Source organism: Nycticebus coucang, chromosome 17 (genome assembly GCF_027406575.1).
Source record: "Nycticebus coucang isolate mNycCou1 chromosome 17, mNycCou1.pri, whole genome shotgun sequence".
Classification (NCBI taxonomy): Eukaryota; Metazoa; Chordata; class Mammalia; order Primates; family Lorisidae; genus Nycticebus; species Nycticebus coucang.
The window spans coordinates 30357559-30376898 of record NC_069796.1 but is presented as its reverse complement, the minus strand read 5'-3'; the positions used below and the strand labels follow the sequence as shown (position 1 = coordinate 30376898).

The following is a 19340-nucleotide window of genomic DNA, read 5'->3' as shown; positions in this document are numbered from 1 at the left end:
AATTCGCCAACTCTGATACCATTTATACAGTGTGAATTTGTACCATGTGTGCAACCAAGGCGTGAAAAGGCCCAAGGCAGACCCGCTGTGCGGAAACCGCGGCGCCACCTAGGAGGGTTGGAGCTTAACTCCTCCACTTTGGAGATAGGAGGGAGGATCTTGGAGCGGAAAGCAGCCCTGGCAAGTGTTCTTTTCTAAAACCTCTTCTCTCTATGGAAAATTAAGCGTGCCCCCTAGTGGAGGGAGAGAAAGAAGGGAAGAAGAGGTCTGGAAGAATCAAGTAGGTGGCGGCGGCGAAGGAGGCGGGCGAAGGAATACTAGAAAGTGCTTATGACCTGCGGTAGTCCCAGAATCTCCTCTCCCAGCCACGTTCTCCTGCCTGCGGAGTGACGTGTCGCTAGGCTGCTAGGGGCTGCCCCCGCTATTCTGATGACCACTGGGGCCCTTATTGACTGTGCTCAGCTTTGCATACACGGTTCCTCACCTGGTAAAGTTCTTGCCTTCCTCATCTCTTGGTTCTCAGCTGACACCTTCGCTGACCTCTTGACATCGCGTTGCAGTACCCTAGACCTCGCCTTCTATTAATAGAGCTGTCCCTTGTGAGTGAGGGCTGCCATCCACTCAGGCTGTGGCCCCCTTAAGGGCAGCAGGGTGCCTGTTTTGCTCAACATTGCACCCAGTGCGCGGGACATGCCTGGCACCTGAACAGATGTTATTGCACTCGAGTGTCAGAGCCCGCGCTGGGGGGTGGCAGGCCAGGACACTAACAGGTTCAAGGCCCAGCAGAGGGATTTTATTAGAAAGGCGGGGAGAGACACATATTTACATGGGCCGCGAGGGTACGTTAAAAAGCAGGGGCGGGGCTGGTATCCCGGCTTAGACGAGTTCCACCTTGGCGTTGGGATACACCGCTACCACGTCGTAGCCCTCGGGAGGCTTGACCCGCGCCTTGGCGTGGCTCTCGCAGTAGAGCCGCTCATCCAGGAAGAAGTAACCGCGCTGCTTGAGGTTCAGGCCGCAGTCGCTGCACATAAAGCACTCGGGGTGGTAGAGCTTGTCCCGCGCCTTGACGATGGTGCCCCTGATAGCAGGAACCGGAGAGGATAGCGTGGGGGTGACTGTCGGGTTCACCAGCACGTCCCCATCCAGGGCCTAGAGAACTGCAGACCCAGCCGGGCGGGGGAGAGGGTACTCACACGATGCCGTGGCCGCAGCGCGTGCACTCGGGCAGCCCCTGCAGGCCACTCAGCGGAGTACCCAGCTTGCCAGCCGCGGGCTTGAGGTTCCGGGGCCCGCCAGGCCCAGGCCGTTCCCCTGAAACCCAAAGCGTAGGTGGCATGAGCCGGGCGAGGAGGTCAGAACTCCATTTCTGCGGGGTGTTCGGTTGGACCCCGCTTCCGGCGCCATCAGGTCTAAACTGGGGAGTGGTTTTGGCCGGCGTAGGCGCAGTGATGGGGGTGGGGGTGGAAAAGGAATCAGAAGGCGCAGGCACTGCGAGGGTATGGGCACGGGGACGACCGTGGAGACCTAGAGGTGCAGATGAGTGGCAGTCGAAACCTGCCGTCACTAGGGGGTGCATGTGGCTGGGGCTGGGATGGGTGAGGGTGGTTCCGGGAACCGCTTGGAGCCGGAAGGCAGGTGGGGTCAGGTGGCGGTAGTCTTACCGCCCTCACCGGCCTCTAGCATGCCCTGCAAGTAGCGGAAGGAGCCTGACTGCTTGGGCTCGGCGGCTGCGGGCTCGGCGGGCTCCCGCAGCATCCTGTACACCTCCGAGCCCAGGTCCACTCTGCAGTCCCGGCTCCACGGGAGGCCTCTGGCTGGGTCGGCGCTGGGTGGGAGAAAGATGGAGAAGGGACATGGTTGCAGTTGTAGCCTTCACCGCAGGAGCACCCGGGTTGGTTAGGCTTTGTGAGTCAGAGTGCAACCAGCTGAGACCCAAGAATCAAGTCTCAGGGTCAGGATGGGACTTCAGTGATATTTAAGGGATCAGAGATTAAGGACGGGATCTGGGTGTGGCTCCAAAAGCCAGGACTCCGTACTACCTGGGGGGTGGAGACACGTGTAGCGCGCTCATCTGGGCTGGCAGGGTGGCCTCACTGCTGTTGCAGTTATGAGGGACGGGAAAGCGAGGGGGCTGCCCATATGGAGATCCCAGGTATGGTCTGCCATCTTCGGGCCCGATCCCGGTGCTTGAGGGCCGCCTGCTGGTGGTTGGACTGCCATCCTATGAGAGAGAGTCCTAAGGCCCTGGGAGACCCTCTGGCTTCTGGCCATTCCTTGTTCACTCCACCTCCACCCAGCTATGCCAGGTAGTGGATGTAAGTTGGCTACCTCTGTTCTGGCCTCACAGAGCTATGATGCCCAGCCAGGGAAGGGGCTTATAGGGAAGAGCTGAGCCTCAGGTCTGGTTCAGCCCCTGCAGAAATAGAAATGCCTTTGGAAAGTCTGACATGAAAACCTGAGCACCTGAGATTGAAACTGGGCCATGAGCTCCAGTGGTGGCTCTGACTACCAGTGTCTGTGAGGGATAATGTTGGGGCAGGCCTATCCTAAGAAGCCTTTAAGGCCAGTGTGGCTGTACCAAAGTGTGTGGCTTCCTGAAAGGGGTGGTCTCAGGGGTGCTTAGCCTTCCCACTTGCCATGACCATGCTGGGTCCTGGCTGGGAAAACAAGGTGTTGCTCCTATCCTGCAGCCAGGAAGAGGTCTTAATTGTTGAGTGTCCAAAGGCCCTTGGGGGCAGGCTGAGACTCAAGAGTGCTGCTGTGAGGTCAGCCTCTTTGGGGCCTGCACTGCACATCCATTTCCTGCTTCCTAGGCCACAATGGGTAGCCCTCTGTAGGCACTGCAGGTGAAGGGCAGAGGCTGGATCAAGACTCAAGGTCCCCTGTCCCCAGTATTCCATGGCCAGCCTGGTACCCATGGCTGAAACATTTTGGGAAGTCTCCTGAGCATGCCCCCTCAGCTCATAAGGAGAGGGCAGTGTCTCTATGGGTGTGGGTATGAGTGTGAAGTGGGATCTTTGTCCCTGCTGAGTCCAGAGTTGTTCTGCCCTCACCTTGAAAGCACACACAAGCACACTATCAGTGATGTGAACGGGGTATGCACACTCTCACAAGTATGTTTAAAGATATACATATGTGTAAGGACAACATGCATGCGCCAACCAGCTCACCTACACATGACTAATCACATACATGTGGTGATATAACTTAGAGCCAACACTGGACACCGTGGGATGGCTATGGTGGCCTCCATGGCTGAGACTGGCTGGCATCCAGAGCAACTTGATTTAGGATGAGGCTTAAGCCCAAGCCATGATGTGTGTGGGTCTCGGCCTCAGCTTGGGAGGTGACATGTAAACCTCTGCTCTGCTCTCTGAACAGACAGACTGGGTGGGGAGGAATGGTTGCCCTCCCCAGCAAGAAAGAAACTTGGTTTGCACTCAGCCAGCCTCTAGTCCTGAGGCATAGTTATCCTGTAGGGCTATGCTGTACTTCCCCCTGCTTTATTCTGGACAGGAGCTTGGGGAGTGAGTAGGCCAGCAGTTGGGTATGGGCTCCCCATTTCCTTTACCCCAACAGATAAAGCCCCCATCAATGGAGCAGAAACAGCAGTAACAGCAACAACAGGAAGACCCCCATCCCCATCAGGCCCAACAAAATCCCCTAAGAAACCTGAGTACTCTCACACATGCGTCTGTTGGGCAGGCAGGCAGGGCTGGCCTCTAATGGGGACCAGATGGGCTGTGGTTGGTGGGGGTGGGGCCGGGACTCAGGAGGAAGCTTCAGTGAGAAGGGGTACTGAGAAGAGGCCCTCACTCACCCACACCCAGCAGGGTGTGGGAGTCTATTGCAGGGTCATCAGAGCCATCGCCCCTCCCATGGCCACCCATGCAGCAGACTCTCTAGGTCTGAATTCAGTGATTAGGACACAAGTGGTGACCTCAGTTTTGGTGTGAGTCTCAGGCTTAGGTCTTTGGTGTGAACTAAGGAATGTGATGGTTTCTAGATCAAGTTCCTTGTGGGGATTTAAAAAACATTTGCATACAGAGCACTTAGCATATGGCCTGGCACATGGGAATGACCCATGAGATGAATGGCTGCCCTGGGATTTCCTGAGCACTCATTCCTAGATTTCTCCCCTCTGTGCAGCAGTGTACTTTGTACTACTTTGTACCACATGCTCCCTGCTTCTAAGTACTACAGGCTGACTTGTTTGTTGAAGCCTCAGTGGGTTTTTCAGCAGAATGGGGGGGGGGGGAGGAGGGAGAGTTAAACTATCTGATTGCTCATCAGCCCCCACTTGACTAAGATCAGATCTGGGACACTTACCTTGGATAGAGGCAAGTAGCATTTCTCAGAGGCTAAGTTCCAGCTCTCTGCCAGTCTGGAGAGGATAGGCTGAGTGCACAAGGACTGCCTGCTCCTACTGGCTTACTGCTACCCATCACTTGGTTCTGAGCTTCAGTGCTACCCACTCCAGGAAACCTTTCCTTATCATCACTCTTCTTCCACCCTGACCTGGGCCAAGTGCCTCCTGTCCTCCCAAATAAGGCCAAAAAGAAGGAGGGTCTCCTCTGGCATCCCCAGGGAAGGTGAACCTGAAGCACCAGTTGGCCCTGTCCCATCCCACTTGGGTCTGTGTGCCAGGGGCACCTTATGCTGGTCCATGGGCCAAGGGTAGTTTCCTCCTTTTCTGATGGCACCAGCTAGCTCCCCCAACCCCCTGCCAAATGCCCCTGGCAGGCAGAGGGTGGGAGCAGCATGGGGACAATGGGCCCTGTGTCTACGTTAGTGAAGACTCAGCCCTACAGGGGCTGGGTGGGGTGTTTTTGTCACCACCCATAGAGCCCATGACCTTTTAAGTACAAAAGTGGGGCAGCAGCTGAGGGGCTGCCTATTGCCTGTGGAAAAAATCCCTCCCCCTCTAGCTTGAGCCACTGGCAGCCTGGTCTTCGAAGGACTCAGTGAGGATAAGCATGGGGGCAGGGAGAGCTGCTCTGTGGGCCCCAGCCCCATAGGCGCACTGGTACTGAGTCTCTCCTACAGAAATGAATACAGATGAGTTTCAAATTCCAAAACTCAGGCCCCCGTCCTGTCCATCCTGGCACTGCCACCTCCAAGGTAAGCTCCATGCATGTAAGCTGGGGACCTAAACTAGCTGATGGCCATGTCAAGCTGGGCTTATAGTCTATGCCAACACCTGCCTGTTTATCCCTGGCCCTAGGGCCTTAGTACCATGGAACTACCAAAGCAAACTTCTAATACACAAATGTAGCCCCATGGAGAAGTTCTGCTCCACCCCTTCATGAAGTCCTGCTTCATCCCTGCCCTCTCACTCCTCTGACCTTGCCCTCCCTTCCCCTTGACCTTTCTGTTCTCTGAACCTATGGCAGACAACCTTTGTATTTGCTTCCTGAGCACACTTCCTCTCCCCATGCCACTTGGCCTGATTTTCCTAGGCCTTCAGGGCTGAGCTTGGATACCCCCTCCTCCAGGAAGCCCTCTCTGACCCCTTATCTGAGTCATATGCTTACTCTTAGCTCCTTCAACCCCTGGCTTCCCCTATCCCAGAACTTAAAAGTGCTGTTCCCTTGCTAGGATGGGCTGTCCTTGGCATGCCGTAAGTATCTGGCCTCAGGGATGCTGGCTGAGCAAGGGAGGGAACAAATGTCTGAGCAAAATGGGACTGGGGTAGGTGCTAAGGGAGAAACCAGGATAGAAACTAGAGAAATCAATACAGCTGAGTTTCAAATTCCAAAACTCAGGCCCCCAGCTGAGCCCTTCTCACTGGTTCAGCCAAGCCTCATCTCCCTGCCCTGGACCCTTTTCTTTCATGTCAAGAGAGTGGACAAAAGCAGACCAGGAGGCCATGGTCTCACATGCTGGGCCCCATGGTTCTGACTCTATCACAGACAAGCCCAGTCTCCATCTTGCCCAATCTCTGTGGCCCACAGATATCAAGCTGGCTCTGGATGCCTCAGGTTTGATCACTTGGTATGCCTCATGCTCATGGCAAAATGAGGCCCTACAGCAGCCTGGCTCCCTCCCTCTTCTTGAGGATAGGACCATAGCTATGACTCCTGTCATGTACCCAAAAGTGACTGAGCAGACATGCTTGCAGCCTGAGGTCTGCTAGATACAATCACAGGATGGTTAGGAGAGAACTTCAGGCTTGAATGGGGCACTCAAGGGTGGGATGAGGCAGAAAAGTGTCCCATATCCTGAGGTCACTCCACAACCTGAAGAGTGACCAACCTTCCCCAACCCAAGCCTGGTGACTTCTTCCTGGTCTGGCATCACTGGGCAACAAAGTAAACTCTAGGTGGGTGAGTGGTAGCCCTAAGCCAAGACCCAGCAAATTCCTGCCCATTACAAGTCCTCTTTCTAGAATCTAGATTGGGGTAGAGAAAGAGCCAACAGCAGGCGCTCATCACCTGAGAAACATGGGATAATTAGGAACATTGCTGGAGAAGACTTCTGCTTCAGTCTCTGTTCTGGGTATCTGAGAGCCACAGTGAGGAAATCCAATGCAGAGGATCCTGCAGACCAATCCTGGTCTTTCTGCCCCAGGCCATCTCTGAGCCAGCCCAGGTTAAGCAATCTATACATACCTGGGCCTCAGGGTCGATGTGAATCCTGTGTGCCTGAGCCTTGCTGTCTTCAGGGGTACTGGGCCAGCTCCTGCCCTCAGGCCTGTGGCATGAATTGGGATGGTCAGTTGTGTCTGCCCACCATGCCCATCATGCCTGGGGGCCAGGACCCAGAGGGGGCAGGCTCTAGGCTTAGAGACACCCAGGACCTGGCCTGCAGGTAGAAGGACACTACTTCAATGCTTTCCCCTGCACCATTATGGTGAATGTTATGACAAGAAGCCACATCCTAGATCTTCCATCCTCCTGGTGCAAGCTGTATGCTCCCTTCCTCACCGTCCCTCCTTGGTCTGGTTCCTAGAGAAGGCAGCAGAAGCCCTGCAGCTTCTCTACTCTTTTGCCCTCTTTGGGGCCTACCGAAGCTCAGCTTAAAGAATCCCAGCTCACAGCAGAGAAAGCCAGGTCTTATGCACTGATCAGTAGAAGCTGATCCACTCATCCCTTGGGCATCCACAGCCTCTGGTGGGGTCTGGGGTCAAGTGTCCACAGGCTCTGGGGGAGGTGAAACGGAGGCTCTGAGGGGTGTGCCTCCCCTCCTGCTGCTGCTGCCGGCAGAGTCATCGGCAGAGTCATCACCGATGTCTGCCCAGCCCAAATGGGAAACAGGCCATTAGGAAATTCCTGCTTCGCCATAGAAACCAAAAGCCAAACACCACTCAGGAGGGAGAAAAACATCGTAAACCTGCCATAAGCAGGGCAGGCAGGCCGAGAGGCTACAGACCTGGGGCTCAGCCCTGCTGCTCAGTAGCCATGTGAGAAGGCAGGCCCCCTGGGTGCATAGACCCCGCAATGGTAGGTGGCTGGAAGAGAGGCTGGTTAGAACAAAGGGGAATAATGTCTCCCAACCCAACTGAAGAGGCCTCCTGGGGCTTCCTGAGGTCTCATCACTGGCCCAGCAGCTCATCCCTGCCCCCTCCCCTTCTCAGCTGAGAGTTTTAATAATCTGTCTACACCTGTAGTCTAAACTCACTCTGTCCCTCCTCATCTTAGCCCCCTGCAGGCTACCTCTCTACTCCACAGGCTTCACGGCCTCAGCATCAGGGCTCTGCTGTCCCAGGACATCCCCTTCCCTGTGGTCTCTGTCTCTAGTAGCCTCAACCAGGCTCCCAAGTTACTGGTCTAACTCATAGCTCTAACTGTGGCCTCCACCTACTCAGGACTCTGCTGGGACATACCTGGACCATCTCATGAGTCTATTTCTCTGAAGTTATGGGTCAAAGGGAACAAAGTTATGAAGTAAAGGGTCAAAGGGAACAAAGTGCCCAGAGCCACAACCGTTACTCAGGGCACCAGACTGGATCGAAGGGCTTAGTCACATGACAGCCCCCATTTCCTATCTTTAGGAAAGATGAGCAGGTAGCTCCATTTCCTATCTTTAAACAAAATGACATTAACTAAAAATAGGCTGTGCAAAGGCATCTGGGACCACATGTGATGGGCAACAGATACTATCAGTCACACCAGGGCTAGAATTGATGACAGGAGGGTTCTGGACCTTTAGAACATGCCCAGGAAGTATGGTTTAGCTTGGATTGCTGAATGCCTGGCTTTGGCCTCCTGAAAGAATAAGCCTAGTGGGGAGGCTGGGCCTTTACTACACTTTTCATTCTGTTGGAAGTCTGTGGGGAATTAGAGCCCTCTGTACAAAAGAGGTCAGGTAGGGACCTGGGAGTAGGAGCACAGAGTAGCTGGCTCCAGCTGGCTCACCAGACTGATCCTCTGCAAAGCCCCATGTTGTGTGTATATGGAGGTGTCTTCGGGCCCAGGCATAGGTCCTGGCATAGCAGGCCAGATAGGGAGCAGAGTCAGAGACCTTGCAGGTAGGAAGTTGTCCAGGAGAAGAAGTGTTGGTCCAGAGGGTCAGGTGGGCCCCATATCTTAATCCCCCAGCATCATCCTGTGTGAGGGTTAGTGATGGGAGACGGAGGGCAGAACTCAGGTTGTCACTTTGACTGAGCAGACCTGGCACATCATCATCATTCAATGCCTAGATCACAAGATTGTCCTTTTCCCTTCCCTGAGTGATCAGCTTGATGACCATTTCAAAGCAACATCTCTCAAACCAACTTAAAAAATGTAAAACCTAGTATAATCCCCACTTTGTAGATGAGATAACTGAGAATCAGAAATTAAATCATTTGTTGGAGCACAGCACAATTTTTAAGTGCAAAGCTAGGATTGGAACCCAGCTCTGTGACAGTAGAGAATGCATTCTTACCTGCTCCGTGGCCAAGTGGCATGCTGGAGCTGAAATGCCCAGAGTGGAAAGGTCAGTGGGCCTCTAGCTCTGTCTATGCCTGGTTTGGAACAAATGAGCAGGGGAGGAAGGAAGGAAAGAAGACCTTCACCCCACCACGCTGCCCTGACATCATTCTCTCTGGGAATCTCCTGACTCAGGCCCCTTTTAACTGCACCCTTCCCCCTTCCCCATTACCACTAGGGCTGCCCTTGTTTAGCCACACAGAGTCAAAGCCGGAGGTGAGTCAGGGCCCAGGAACCCAGCCAAGTGGGAGGCCTCAGAGGCTACTTGTGGGCAGAGCAGTGCTGACATTTCTCCCATCCAGCCTGTACCTCAGTCTGGGAGAGAGTGATGAATGTGATCTTGTTTTATGGGGAGGGAAACTCAGGCTGGCAGAGGTCATCTGGGTACCTAAGATCTCAGAGTCTGGATGAGGACCAGCTGTGCTGAACTCCAAGGCTGGGAGCATCCTTACCATGTGCCAGGGAGAGCATACAAGGCCCTGGACTGGCAGCTGGGTCCACTCAGTGCTGAGGGAACAGCCAGGGGTCCTTACTCTGATCCAGACCTGGACATGAGCGAGGCATATACAAGGACTACCTCATAAGCCTTTGCACAGTATTTAATGGCTCTGAGCCAATGGATCACCTCCTGCCTTGCCAGCTCCAAGGCACGGCTAGCGTGTTATGGTTTGAGAAGGCTTTCCCCACACACTTCCACAGGGGGTCATGGAAAGTCCCTGTTAACAGTAAATGTGCAGAGGCGAGCAGTTATGTCTGACTTCTGTGGATCTGGGTGAGGTGGGGGGCGGGGAAATATCACTCAGCTAGGATTAGGTCACCTGATTGTCAGAGCTGAATAAAGACCCAGGACCTGAGCAAGGCTGAGGGAGCCTCAAGTGGACTTTCTATACTACAACCACCTATGATGGGGGCATAGATGGGGCTTGATGACCCCTACCCTCTCCTCCATGATAGGCTGCACAGCACTATGCAGTCCATGGCAGGAAGCCTGCCCAAATCCAAATTCAACTGGGACAGAGGTGTGGGCCATGGTGGGGACAGCTGAAGCATTGAAGCTGTGGAACTGGCAAGATTGGTCAGCAGCCATGTAGAGGGACTGGAATCTTTAGGAGTGAGAGAGACCTGAGATCAAATTTGGCTTCTCCATTCCCTTGCTGTGTGACTTTAAGCACCCTCCAACATTCCTGAGCCTCAGTTTTCTCATCTGGAAAGTGGGATATGTTATGTTTATCTTTTTTTTTTTTTAAGTTGGTTTGAGGGTTAAATGAGATGTCAGATAAGCAACTGCTTAGAAATGGTCATTAAGCTTGTCACTCAGGGGAATGGAAAGGACGGAAACAAACACCCCAGAGGCTACTCAAGGTCTCATTATAGCTGCTACAGGACTTGCCATCAGGGCCCCACACACTTCTAGCCTGGAGTTTAAGGCCTTCTTCCCTTCTTAAGCTACCCCTGGCTCTAAACAGTACCTGGCAGTCTCCCATGAAGGTACTACTCCTTGGGACACTGTGCCTGGTTGGGGTGCCCAGGAGCCGGCAGAGGGATGTGTGAGGCCCAGCTCACCAGGATGCTGGCTGCCCACAACTGTCCCCTCCTCCTCCCAGCCCAGCTTGCCCCGTGCGCACCTGCTCACGGAGAGTGTGAGGTGGTCATGGCAGCCCTTGATTCGGTTCTGTGCCTCCAGGTGTGTCATGAGCTCTGTGCTCTCACCATTGATGGCCTGGATCAGGTCTCCTGGGCACAGGGCAGCCAGCGCAGCCTTGCTACCTGCATGGACCTGTGGTGGATAAGCCAGATGGTTGGGCACAGTCATTATGTGGCTTCGCTGCAGGCTCTGCTCTAGACCTCCCCAACCTCAGAAGCTGGTGAGTGTGACCCATGGGTGAGCAAGCCAGCATGACCTCGCTGCCAGCATGACCCATGGCTGGGCAAGCCAAGAGGCTGGTTGAGGGCCCCTGTGGTCCTTCTACAGCCTCTGCTCTAAACACTCCCACTCCAGCACCTAGGGGCCTGGTTGGGTATGAGGGTAATATTAGCAGGTCTTCCTCTGGGCTGGGACAAGTGGATGTCACTCTTTCAGCCTGCATGTGTACCCAAGGACATGCAAGGGACATAGAGACACCCAGGGATATATGTACTCACAGATACATACAAAGCATGGACATGTCACAAATACCCTACACAGACAATGTCCCATCCAGCCAAACTGCATAGCAGCCCCTTGACCTTAGTGAGCCTGCCTTCCTACTTATTTGCTCTCAGCTCTCACCCCCACCCCACATTCACCTCTACTACCATACTCCATCCAGATATTCTGAATGCCACAGGCACCAGGTATCTCAGCTCCACACTTTTGCAAATGCTCTTCCCTCTACCTGGAACATTCTTTCCTTTGACTCCCAAACCCTCATCCTTTAGGTTTTAGCACAGAGGCTACTTCCTCTGGGCTCTCACAGTACCCTATGTGCCCACATTACCACTTCTGTGTTCCTACACTGTGAATGTTAATACCCCATTATGATTAAAATGGGCGGTTTGAACATCCCTTCTCTAGGCAAGTGGCAGCTGCCAGCCTGCCGTCTCCAGGGTCAGAACTCTACCTTCACTTCCCTAGCAGGACAGGCATTCAGGCTACCTCCGTGCCACTACTGACCCCATAAGGTCAAGCAGTATTTATACCTGGAAACTTACAATGTCGGTCATTTGATGAAGGTCATGTGAGGCAGGTAGAGCTAGACTCACAGAGATCTGAATAAGCAACCAAGGGGAAAATTCAGGCCAGAAGGTACCCTTCACGCTGTCCCAGCCTTTAGAAATAGACTTGAGACACCCTCACTGTTACTCAGCCTTGCCAGCCAGTTCCCAGCTGCTGCCAGTGGCCTCCTTCCTGTTGGTGGAGGTGGGAGCTCTTGGAAGCCCCACGAGGCTCAGCTCAACTAGTTCCCAGTAGTGAGTGGACAAACCTGAGGTGCTGGCAGCTCTTTGGCTGGGGGCCTGGAGTAGGCACTGCCCAAGCTGAATGTTTCTCTTCTGAAGCATGACACCCTCAGCCAACCAGCTCACCATTAATGTTCACTTGTAGGGCTGGGCACATGTATGTACAAGCCTGTCCTGGGGGACATGTTCTGTTGACACCATCCCTCCTTCCTGCAAGGCCCCATTCATAGACACCTGCCCTATCCCTGGGCCTGGTTCAGCACCTTACCCTTAATTAGCTCACAGCACCCTCTCAACCATGGGTGAGGCAGAGTCTATTCTCTTCCCTATTTTACAGATAAAAAGAGCCTTGTAGGAAGGACACCTTGTCCTAGTCCTCACACTGGAGAGGAGTTGTCTTCTGGGAGGGAGGGGCAAGCTACAGGATGATTCAGCCAGCACAAGGGGTGCATTCCGACTTCTGTGGGTGGAGGAAGTTTCTTGAAAGCAGGGATGGCTGGGATGCTGTCAGCTCTACTTGGCTAGGAGAGTTCTGGTCAGAGAGGGTGTGAGGCCAGGAAACCATAACTCTCCCAGCCACCTTTACATGCATTGTCTCATTAATCCTCAAGGCAAGCTCATTTCCTAGATGAGGAAACTGAGGTCCAGAGAAGTATAGTATCACTTATGGATACCGCCTTCTTAACTGATAAATAGCTGAGTCAGAATTTCTCTCCAGGCCAACTGATTCCAAATTCAAACCTCCATTCTTTTTTTTTTTTTTGTAGAGACAGAGTCTCACTGTGCCGCCCTCGGGTAGAGTGCCGTGGCGTCACACGGCTCACAGCAACCTCTAACTCTTGGGCTTACGCAATTCTCTTGCCTCAGCCTCCCGAGCAGCTGGGACTACAGGCGCGCGCCACAACGCCCAGCTATTTTTCTGTTGCAGTTTGGCCGGGGCTGGGTCCGAACCCGCCACCCTCGGCATATGGGGCCGGCGCCCTACTCACTGAGCCACAGGCGCTGCCCTCAAACCTCCATTCTTAACCATGGTGCCCTTTCTTCATAAGGGGAGAGAGAGTGTTCCAGGTGGAAGGAGCAGCATGTCTAACAGCTCATCTGGAGGGAGAGTAGAAAGGAGCCTGAGTGGCCTGAGCATGGTTAGTAGGGGAGAGTGGAAGATAGGAAGTCAGAGAAGAGGTAGGGACCAGATCTTGCAGAGCCTTGTATGCCCAGGTGGGAAGCTGGCGTTTCTCCTGCATTGTTGGGAACCATGGAGGGTTTTTAGCAGAGAAGTCATAAGACAAAGTTGAATTCAGGCTGATCCCTCTAGCTGCTTAAGTGCAGGGTAAACAGACAGAAGGAAAGGAGATAGGAACAGTGAGGTCAGGTGGGAGGCTGGGACATGAATCAGCCACTCACCTATAGCAGCTACATTCCCAGCCCCTGCTCCACCCAGCCCAGACACTGTGGTGGGCTCGGAGCCAGTCAGAGTCAGGTTCTATATTGTCTCATATAGTCACAGGTCCTGTCCCCACTCTGCTTCTCTGGGTACATTACCTTAAACTCTCTCTCTCTATGTCCCTACTGATAATATGAGGCCAAAGGGAGTCCTTACTTCTAAGGGCTGCTGTAAGGGCCACCTGAGATGATCAGGCTATGTAAAGGCCCCATAGGAGGCTGAGTATACAGCGGTGCTCATTCCAAAAATGGGTGGCTGCTGGGGAGACGCTGGTACCAACACCCATCAGGGTGGGGCCTGGCATGGCACAGATGCTCGGCCAAGGCCAGATATCATTAGTTTGTGGGGAAGAAGCCCTGGATGGTGCTCCTAGGGGATCCCTGGGGCTTCATGGGCCAAGACTGCAAGTCCCCAACCCTACCTGGCAGCCTGCCTCCTGCCTGGATCCTGAGTAGGGAAGGCCCTGCAAGCATGGGAGGGGCTGGTTCTTGAGCCCCCTTGGTGAAGACACTCCCACATATTATTAGTCCCTGTAGACCTGCCCCTGAGGTACCTGCTAGGCAAGCTGTGGCCTGTGCCTCTCCAGCCCTGTACATCTCCCCAGATCCCACCCAAACCCAGTCTCAGCCATCCTGGCTCCTTTGCTCTGAGCTGCTGCTGTGTGACTTTGGGGGATAAAGGGGGGTCTTCCTGGCAAGCCCTCTCCCAGACTGTCTGCCTGCCAGGGACCTGCATCCCCAATCAGCTTCAAACAAGGCCGCTGCTGCAGCGGCCACTGTGACGTGTGGAGGCCTGTAAGGCCTTCCCTCAGCAGGCAGGCAGCCGCGTGGGCAACAGATGTCTCAGCTCCCTCTCGCCACTGAGCCTGTCAGCGGCCTCACGCCCAGGGTGCCTGGCTGGCCTGCCTAGAGCCCCCCCCAGCGCCCTCAGTGGACACACAGGCAGACGGAGAGGTTCGCACATGCACACATCCCTCAAGAAAGTGGGAGATGAAAGGTTCCCGGATGTGTTGCAGGCCCACCTCATTTGGCCCCAGGGACCTGGCAGGTGAGGGCAGATGTGGAAAGCCTCCTAGAACAGCTGGGCCTGCCTGTCACCCTGGCCCCCAATATGGGATTCCATGATTCCATGCTCCACTGGGTGCCCACCCCTTCGCCAGAATTGGAAGGAAGTCTCTGAAAGCCCAGCCAGCTTGGCCCAGCCCTCATGTTGAGAGGTGGCAGTAGGGTGGGGGAAGGTGGTTCTCATCTCCTCTGGCACAGGCCCCCAAAGACCAGAGCAGCCTGTGGGGGAGCAAGAGATGGCCTTCAGACGGTCCAGATTGCTTCCTCTGCTCCCTCCAGACTGGGAGCCACCACAGGCAGGGCCTGAATTCTTTCTCTTTCATTTCCTAGGATGGGGCCCCCCAGGGACAAGATCTGAGTTCCCTCTTCTGCCCTTCCAGACAAAGGGACACCTCATCTGGGCTAGGCTCCTGTCTCCCCTAGACTGGGCACCACCTCTGACAGGGTCTGAGCCCCCTTCTCTGCTCCTCTGTCCTCAGACTAGTCGCCCCCTAAGGGTTGTATCCTCTCCTCTTCCCCCTCAGTCCAAAGCCTGGGGCAAGGCATGGCCCTAGGAAACTTGAGGAGCTGGGCTGAGGTTATCCTGGCCCTGGCTTTGTGTTGTCTTGTGGAGCAGTGTCTCACAACCTCATAGGCAAGTCTCCCTTTCCCCTGGAAGCCAAAAATTCCTCCTGGTCACTTCCCTTAGGGTGACTGAGGTCATGAATGAGAGGCTGACTAAAGCCCAGAGTCTCCTTCTCTTCTCAGATTGAGAGATGACCTTAGATCTCCCTGGGGTCATCCAGCTCTGCTGGCGGGGACCCTTGATGGGGGAAGAGGGCTTTCAGTCATTTTTGTCCCAAATCTTCAGGAAGATTGGGGTCTGAGGAGAGTTTCTGTGCCTCTGTAGATCTGTCTGGACCCCTGGAGCGTGTCTGTGGGTCCTTCTCTGGCCCATGGTGACTCCCCCTAAACAAGGCCGGAGGGGAGGCTAGTGTGCGGATTCTTGGGGAGATTCCCCGCGGGATGGGGCAGGCAGGCCCAGCAGGAAGGGGAAGGGGCTGGGGCGGCTCTGCCCTGCCTGGAAGCCGGCTCCACAGCTTGCGGGACACTCGGGCCAACTCTCCGCGTTCAAGCCTCTGACACGTCGGGGATCTGGGTCCCGGGGGAAGGGATCCCTGGGACCTGGTCTCAGACCCGGGACCGCCCTGCCGCCCCGCTGCCGGCGGACTCACCCGCGAGATGGTGAGGGGCGCGCTGAAGTCCCGGCCGCCCACCAGGCGGAAGCCCCAGGGCGAAGGCCCGCGCAGGGTCACGGAGTGGGGCATCGCGGGCGAGAGCCGCAGCCGGAGCCTGAGCCGGACACTGAGGAGCCGTCGCCGCCTCTGCCGCCGCCCGGTCGCCGCGCCCCGCCCCCGGCCCGCCCGCCCCCAGCCCTGCTCCGCCCGGCCCCCGCCCGGCTCCCTGCGCTCCCGGATTGGCCCCGCTGCCGGCCCGACCCTCCCACTTCGGGGGGCTCTCAGGACCTGCTCCGCAGCCCCAGACACCCGCATCCCCGCACTCCTACCCAGTGCTCAGAGGCCCCCCCTCGGGTGGGGACGCCCTGATGTCTCGGATTCTGCCCGGGCCTCGGGTCTGCGGAACGCGTACCCAAAACCTCCGCGAAAGCGCAAACACAGGCCCTTTGAAGTCACATCTATGGGGGCGGTGCCCCAGGCAGAGGAGGGATAGGGGAGGCTCAAATGGGGGATGGGGCTGCGCCTAGCTCGGATACCTCAAGGTCCTGGCAGGCGAACCTGCGGCCTCATCTCTCGCTGTAAGGAGCTCGCTGAACGGCGCGCACTGAGCTCGGAACCCTGGGCCTGAGCAGGCCTAGGCCAGCGACACCGACCCAGGATGAGAGCAGGCAGCGCCAAGTATGGGTCGGGGGGAGAAATAGAAAGCATTGGAACTAGTTTGCGGAGGCCAGGAAGGCTGTCTGGAGGAGGCGACCCTGACTTGCGTCTAGAAGCAGCATGCTGTCTTTCCCGGTGTCCCTGCTTCCCCAGGACACGCGGCTCTTCTCTTGCGGCCAGCTCTTCCCAGCCATCATCTGCACAGTCCCCTCTCCCCTCCTCCTTCGAAAGGAGCTTTGTTTCTCCAGGAAAGGAGCTGAAAGAATGGCGTGGGTAGTGGCTGTCTGATGTAGAGGGGAGTGGAAATATGAGAAGCCCTTTACTTAGGGCCCTTCTCCCCAAAGTCTTCACTCTCAACCATTGTCCTCCAGGGATGTCCTTGAACAGCCTCTGCAGGTACCATAGCTTGGCCAGGGCCCCACCTATCACCGCTGGTTCTCTGGGCACTTTTGTTGGTTACAACCAGGTAGACACCGTTTGCCTCTCCAGATCCTGAAGAGTTGTCCCTAATTTAGCCAAAGTTCTTAACAACTCTGTGCACCCTCTTAGCCAAGCTCTGATAAGGGCTCTGCTCCCAGTATTCTCACAGCTTGTAGGATGAGAAGTGTGGGCTGGCTAACACCCCCAAGATGCACAGCTGGGGCAGTCCAAGGAAGGGAGGGGCCCTTCGCGGTAGAATGCAGATGCCTCTCTGGAAGGTGAGGAGCTGCTATCTTTTCAGCTGGGAGAAAAACCACATAAATGGTGTGTGTAGCAGTGGCTTGTATGGGGAGTGTGATGTGTTTGGGGGACAGGTCTGGATCCACAGAGCATCAGCTACTGGGCTCTTGATACTTTATGGTAGAAGAGATTTCTGCTCAGCCCTACATAGACCTGTGCCCCAAATGTACAGAGGTGGAAGGGCCAGCAGGAGAGTTGGTCTCTGGATGATCTCTGACATCTGTAGGCCAAAAGCTCCCCAGGACTTAGATCCCATTAAATGGTGTAGAGACTGGGGGCAACAATCACTTATTATTTGCTATCTGGAGGGCTAGGGGTACAGCATGGTTTGTGATTGGAGACCCCTCATCTGGACTCCAAGAGTCGTAGTGAATATCAACAGTGCAGAGGTTAGCTGGGGGAGCTTCTACTCAGTGTACCTCACGGTGGATTCCTGAGACCTCGCCTCAGACATTGCTTGTTTCTCTCAATTTACACATCCCCAGGACTGGCTATACTTTCCACCCCCATCCTGAAATTCCTTCATTACCCACTTACTTTCCTGGCTCTTCAGTCTCTGGGCAGTGTAATCCGTCTCCAAAGGCTTCTCTCACAAGGTTAGAGATCAGGGGTAGGGAGAATCTGGCATAATCTTCGAGTCTGGTATAAAAACTTTCTCATTTCATTGTGCAGTGTCTGGGCAGCTTGGAGTGATGCCCGATGTCCAGGTCTATGCCAGTCATCGAGACTTAGGTGTATGGTGGGGACTCTTTAAGCTGCCACACCTCTCTGGGGATAAGAGGGTTTTGTTTTGTTTTGTTTTGTTTTGTTTTTGAGACAGAGCCTCAAGCTGTTGTCCTGGGTAGAGTGCGGTGGCATCACAGCTCACAGCAACCTCAAACTCTGCTCAAGCAATTCTCCTGCCTCCGCCTCCCAAGTAGCTGGGAATACAGGTGCCCGGCTGTTTTTTGGTTGTAGCTGTCATTGTTGTTTGGCAGGCCTGGGCTGGATTCAAACCCACCAGCTCAGGTGTATGTGGCTGGCACCTTAGCCACTTGAGCCACAGGCACCAAGCCTCCTCACATAGGTTCTTGATGACTACCATGACTCGACAGAACTTGATGACATCCTTGACTTGCAGCCCACTTCTAACAGCACATTCCCACAAGAGAGAGGCGTGGGCCTTGCTGTGCTCCTGGAGGCTAGGGGTAGCCCTTGTTCGGGGGCCACACTGGACTCACTTCTGGGGCACCCTGGGTTCTGGACAGCAGGTCAGATAAGCTGCAGCTCCTATGGCTTCTCTAACTCTTCCCCTAAACTTATTCCAAACGGCACTCAGAATTCCTTTCCACCTTTAATGGCCTTAGTCCTGGAGGATTGCTGTGTTGCTGAGATCTTATTTTGCTAGGGTACAAAGTCACAGGGCAGCTACAGGGTCTGGGATTCTTCTCCAGGCTGGGGATGGGTGGTGGCCAGATCACAACTCACCTCTGGCCTTCACATATTACTGTACACCCTCCAGGCATCTGTGCTGCTGGGTATAATCAGACTGCTCATTTCATGCATTCTTCATTTATTCAACAAATATGTATTGAGTACTCTCCATATGCCATGTCCTGCTGAGAGCTGGGGTCGAGGCATCTGTGAGGACAGGGCTGTGCCTGTCTTATTTATTTATGTTTCCCTAGCACCCAACAGAGAACCTGGCACATAAAAGTTGTTCAAAAACATTTGCTTTTAACAACACTATCATTGTGGGAAATTTTATCTTAGCTCATCCCTTGGACATGACCCAGAGAGAGGCAGGGAGGGCATGAGGGGGCTTAGGATGGTGAGGATTTCTGCTCCTGCTGCCTTGGAGGCCACACCCAGTGTCTCAGGGCACAATGCTAAGGCCTTCTATATGCAGCCAGGTCTGTCCAAGGTCAGGAGAAACCACAGCACTCTTTCCTCGATGGGCAGGCAAGGCTGGCAGGCTCCAGCAGGAACAAACACCCTTGGGAGATGCCCTTGGGCCCGAGCTTAGGGTGAGGGGAGGGAAGGGTTGGAACAGGAACAACGTCAGGTTGAGGGCAAGGTCAACTCCAGGGACAAAGCAAAAGACTTCCCAGAGTTGCGTGTATCCTTAAAGTGGGGAAGTAGAATGAAGCTGATGGAGCAGTCCATCCTTGAGGCTGCCTTCCTGTGAGGGGGCTAGCCAGAGAGCTCAGATGCAAACTTGTTCCTCCCCAGTCCAGTGGCCACAGGTCTCTGGTAGAACCTGCCCCATTCAGCTTCTTGGGGCCAATACAACCCTTCTTCAAGGCCAATAGCTTGGATTCCAAGGGAATCCAAATCCTTGATAGGGAGTCTTCTCTTCTTAGAGTGCTCAGTCCATAATATTGACCACTCCAGGGCCCCAGAGGACAGC

The 19340-nt window shown here is 54.8% G+C and overlaps 1 protein-coding gene across 3 annotated transcripts; it reads right to left on the bottom strand.

The window, feature by feature from the left end:
• Nucleotides 1-771: 771 nt before the first annotated feature.
• PDLIM4 (PDZ and LIM domain 4) lies at nucleotides 772-16031 on the bottom strand. 3 transcript variants are annotated; one of them, XM_053566947.1, is made up of 7 exons: nucleotides 15904-16031; nucleotides 10541-10692; nucleotides 6615-6696; nucleotides 2043-2224; nucleotides 1665-1828; nucleotides 1197-1314; nucleotides 772-1081 (listed from the first exon to the last, which is right to left on the bottom strand). In XM_053566947.1, the coding sequence occupies exons 2-7, from the start codon at nucleotides 10606-10608 to the stop codon at nucleotides 877-879; spliced, it is 819 nt and encodes a 272-aa protein (XP_053422922.1). In that variant the 5' UTR covers nucleotides 10609-10692; nucleotides 15904-16031; the 3' UTR covers nucleotides 772-876. The 3 variants fall into 3 exon arrangements, with proteins under 3 accessions (XP_053422922.1, XP_053422921.1, XP_053422923.1); XM_053566946.1 differs by lacking the exon at nucleotides 15904-16031 and adding an exon at nucleotides 15572-15740; XM_053566948.1 differs by lacking the exons at nucleotides 1197-1314; nucleotides 15904-16031 and adding an exon at nucleotides 15572-15735 and having other exon boundaries at nucleotides 1011-1081.
• Nucleotides 16032-19340: the final 3309 nt, after the last annotated feature.

Bases quoted from the DNA above. Each gene is read 5' to 3' on its own strand.
- PDLIM4 (XM_053566946.1), bottom strand. From the start codon at position 15,664: ATGCCCCACTCCGTGACCCTGCGCGGGCCTTCGCCCTGGGGCTTCCGC. The intron at 2,225-6,614 runs GTATGTATAGAT...TCTCTCTCATAG, and splicing joins ACATCGACCCTGAGGCCCAG to GATGGCAGTCCAACCACCAG. The intron at 1,082-1,196 runs GTGAGTACCCTC...TCCTGCTATCAG, and splicing joins CGCTGCGGCCACGGCATCGT to GGGCACCATCGTCAAGGCGC.